Here is a 5,000-nt window from a genome sequence, read left to right as displayed (position 1 = left end):
CACAATTGGAGGTGGGCTTCCCACTCTCCAGGACGTTTATAACAAGCATTGCAGGGCCAAGGCTAAGATAATAATCAAAGACTCTAGTCACCAAAACAACTGCCTTTTTGAACTGCTGCGGTCAGGCAAGCGCTACCGGAGCCTCATGGCCAGTACAGAGAGACTCAGAAGGAGCTTCTATCCCCAGGCCATCAGGATGCTCAATGACACTATGTAACAACCCACCATCTATACACACTGCACACACATCCACATGTACACACTCACTTTAAACAAACACTCACCTTACCACTCCCTTTATTCACTTTAGACACTTTAACACACTTTATATGTATCTATTTTTTTTTTTTATACATTTTTTTTTCTCACTTTTTTCTGTATTTTTCTCCCATCCCAATTTAGTCGTTTATGCCAATTCCCTTCCTGGTCGTTGCGCGCATTGCCCCACTGTCGGCCTAGGGAGGGAGACGACTACCCCATGCCTCCTCCGATACATGTGGAGTCAGCCAGCCGCTTCTTTTCACCTGACAGCGAGGAGTCTCACTGGGGGAATGTAACACATGCGGAGGTTCACACTATTTCCCCCCCGATCCCCTCCCTGCTGAACAGGCGCCCTGACCGATCCAGTAGGAATCACAGTTTACAACGACCAGGACACACACATACCCCGCCGGCTTCCCACCCGCTAACACTGCCAATTGTGTTAGTAGGGACGACTGACCAAGCCGGAGGTACCGCTGACAGCTGGATTCGAACCCAGAGTCTCTGCGGTGGTAGCCGAGTGCATTCTCCACTGTGCTACCCAGCCGCCCGATAAATAGATATTGATCTATTATTAAATAGATTTGCACCACATTCATACCTCATGTGCACCCTACCCCAAGTTTTGTACCTCTGCATTCTACCTCACTGTTACTCATTTTACTCTGTATTGTATATTGACTTTACCAACTTTTTACTTCCTAATATTTTTTTACTTACTTTCTCTCTACACTCTCAGGGGCTCATAAGTAACAAGAATTTCATTATAAAGTATACTGTATTTTGTTCTGACAAATAAAAACAAACTTGAACTTGAAGCAACAGAAGACAATAATTAACTAATTTACAAGTTGTATTGCGTTTTGCAAACAAGAAACAGTTATAGAACATATCAAAGCAGTAAAAAATGCAATATTTCTATTTTGACCTATTTCTGAAACGTGTGACATTTTTGCGTGATTTCTGAGGAATGCTCTCTGCCGCCACACTCCGACCTAGACCGTGCCGGGTCACATATACTCTGAATATACTGTACTCCCATTAAATGATGTTGTAGACATGTAATATACTCCTATTAAATGATTACATGTTGTAGACAGTATCAATCTCAATACATGATTACATGTTGTAGACATGTAATATACTCCCATTACATTATTGCATGTTGTAGACAGTATCATTCTCAATAAATTATTACATGTTGTAGACATGTAATATACTCCTGTTTAATGATTACATGTTGTAGACAAGCCAACTCCAATATTCAGATAACTTTGATCCAGGATGAAAAGACAACCCCATCACGGTCTACATGGATCTGTAGTCAACCACCCACTCACTCACTCACTCACTCACTCACTCACTCACTCACTCACTCACTCACTCACTCACTCACTCACTCACTCACATCACTCACTCACTCACTCACTCACTCACTCACTCACTCACTCACTCACTCACTCACTCACTCACTCACTCACTCACTATCTCTTTCTCATTCTCTCTTTCTCTCTATCTCTTCCTCACTCCTCTCTTGCTGTCTCTCTATATCTCTCTCTCTCTCCTCTCTCTCTCTCTCTCTCTCTCTCTCTCTCTCTCTCTCTCTCTCTCTCTCTCTCTCTCTCTGTCTCTCTCTCTCTCTCTCTCTCTCTCTCTCTCTCTCTCTCTCTCTCTCTCTCTCTCTCTCTCTCTCTCTCTCTCTCTCTCTCTCTCTCTCTCTCTCTCTCTCTCTCTCTCTCTCTCTCTCACACCAGGCACACAAACACATCCGCTGTATGCACTAGAAATGAAGAAATAAAGCGATTACTTACATGCCATACAGTGGGGTCATGTGGGTAACACTCCCAGTCTCCTGGAACAGAGAGAAGACCATGTAAACACATAAGACACACACACAACACACACACACACACACACACACACACACACACACACACACACACACACACACACACACACACACACACACACACACACACACACACACACACACACACACACACACACACACACACACACACACACACACACACACACACACACACACACACACACACACACACACACACACACACACACACACACACACACACACACACACACACACACACACACACACACACACACATGGAAGTTGTATACACTGTGCATACCAGCCTGTCTCTCAACCACACACAGCTCTGCCAAATTTGGTGCTTCTTCACAAGTGATGTGTTGACATTAGACAGTATTTAAGCATGAGACAGGCTATACAGAAGTGTGAGACAGGCTATACATAAACTTGAGGCAGGCTATACATAAACTTGAGACATATGCTTAATACAGGCTATACATAAACTTTAGACAGGCTATACATAAACTTGAGACAGGCTATACATAAACTTGAGACATAAACTTGAGACAGGCTATACATAAACTTGAGACATACGCCTGAGACAGGCTATACATAAACTTGAGACATACGCCTGAGACAGGCTATACATAAACTTGAGACAGGCTATACATAATCTTTAGACAGGCTATACATAAAGAAGCCTGTTTTTGGGATTCGAACTTCGTCAGGGTTTTTCGAACAAACGTTTTTTATATATATATAAAATATATATATATATATATATATATACTAAATCCTCAATTTGAATAAAGTGATTAATCTGATTAAGTTAGTATTTTTTATTTATTAAATCAACTTTCCAGCCCCAGCCCCAGCCCAACTAAATCAATTAAATCAACTTTCTTTAATGAATATAACTTATCAGTTTCTTTTAATACTATAATATTAGTGTAGCCTAATCTTTATCTGCAACTGTGAAAAAAAAAACCATTGGTTTAAACAGAATTAATAGGAAAAAAAAAGATGTATCTTAATTATTCAAAATAAAAAATTTGAATGTTGATTTAGAATTCGAATGCCAACGTAATGAACGAAGGTTCAAACGTTCTAACATTTGGGCTCAGCCCTACAGGCTATACATAAACTTGAGACATAAACTTGAGACAGGATATACATAAACTTGAGACATACGCCTGAGACAGGCTATACATAAACTTGAGACAGGCTATACATAAACTTGAGACAGGCTATACATAAACTTGAGACAGGCTATACATAATCTTTAGACTGGCTATACATAACATAAACTTGAGACATAAGCTTGAGACAGGCTATAAAGAAGCTTGAAACAGGCTATACATAAACTTGAGACATAAGCTTGAGACAGGCTAATCATGCGTGTGAGATAGGCTATACTGAAGCTTGAGACAGGCTATACATAAACTTGAGACATAAGCTTGAGACAGGCTATACAGAAGTTTGAAACAGGCTACAGAAGCTTGAAACAGGCTATACAGAAGCTTGAAACAGGCTATACTGAAGTTTGAGACAGGCTATACAGAAGTTTGAGACAGGCTATACAGAAGTTTGAGACAGGCTATACAGAAGTTTGAAACAGGCTATACAGAAGTTTGAGACATGCTATACAGAAGTTTGAGACAGGCTATACAGAAGTTTGAAACAGGCTACAGAAGCTTGAGACAGGCTATACAGAAGTTTGAGACAGGCTATACTGAAGCTTGAAACAGGCTATACTGAAGTTTGAGACAGGCTATACAGAAGTTTGATACATGCTATACAGAAGTTTGAAACAGGCTATACAGAAGTTTGAGACAGGCTATACAGAAGTTTGAGACAGGCTATACAGAAGTTTGAGACAGGCTATACTGAAGCTTGAGACAGGCTATACAGAAGTTTGAGACAGGCTATACTGAAGCTTGAGACATGCTATACAATAGCTGGAAACAGGCTATACAGAAGTTTGAAACAGGCTATACAGAAGTTTGAGACAGGCTATACAGAAGTTTGAGACAGGCTATACAGAAGTTTGAGACAGGCTATACTGAAGCTTGAGACAGGCTATACAGAAGTTTGAGACAGGCTATACTGAAGCTTGAGACATGCTATACAATAGCTGGAAACAGGCTATACAGAAGTTTGAAACAGGCTATACAGTAGTTTGAGACAGGCTATACAGAAGTTTGAGACAGGCTATACAGAAGTTTGAGACAGGCTATACAGAAGCTTGAGACAGGCTATACAGAAGTTTGAGACAGGCTATACTGAAGCTTGAGACATGCTATACAATAGCTGGAAACAGGCTATACAGAAGTTTGAAACAGGCTATACAGTAGTTTGAGACAGGCTATACAGAAGTTTGAGACAGGCTATACAGAAGTTTGAGACAGGCTATACAGAAGTTTGAGACAGGCTATACAGAAGCTTGAGACAGGCTATACAGAAGTTTGAGACAGGCTATACTGAAGCTTGAGACAGGCTATACAGATGTTTGAGACAGGCTATACTGAAGTTTGAGACAGGCTATACTGAAGCTTGAGACAGGCTATACTGAAGCTTGAGACAGGCTATACAATAGCTGGAAACAGGCTATACAGAAGTTTGAAACAGGCTATACAGAAGTTTGAAACAGGCTACAGAAGCTTGAAACAGGCTATACAGAAGCTTGAAACAGGCTACACTGAAGCTTGAAACAGGCTATACAGAAGTTTGAGACAGGCTATACAGAAGTTTGAGATACGATATACAGAAGTTTGAAACAGGCTACACTGAAGTTTGAGACAGGCTATACAGAAGTTTGAGACAGGCTATACAGAAGTTTGAGACAGGCTATACAGAAGTTTGAGACAGGCTACAGACATTTGAGACAGGCTATACAGAAGTTTGA

General features: G+C 40.7%; 1 protein-coding gene across 1 annotated transcript in view; it reads right to left on the bottom strand.

Moving 5' to 3' along the window:
* rims1a (regulating synaptic membrane exocytosis 1a) overlaps window positions 1-5,000 on the bottom strand; it is a gene marked incomplete at its 3' end in the record, with an annotated part of 159,388 nt that overhangs the window by 141,970 nt on the left and 12,418 nt on the right. Inside the window, 1 exon segment of the mRNA XM_084321094.1 lies at window positions 2,073-2,113. Coding sequence (XP_084177220.1) covers window positions 2,073-2,113 — 41 coding nt within the window.

This window comes from Notolepis coatsorum (assembly GCF_963971535.1).
Source record: "Notolepis coatsorum genome assembly, chromosome: 9".
NCBI classification, from domain to species: domain Eukaryota; kingdom Metazoa; phylum Chordata; class Actinopteri; order Aulopiformes; family Paralepididae; genus Notolepis; species Notolepis coatsorum.
Note: the sequence above shows the minus strand (reverse complement) of the source record. Positions and strands in the feature narration are given on the sequence as shown.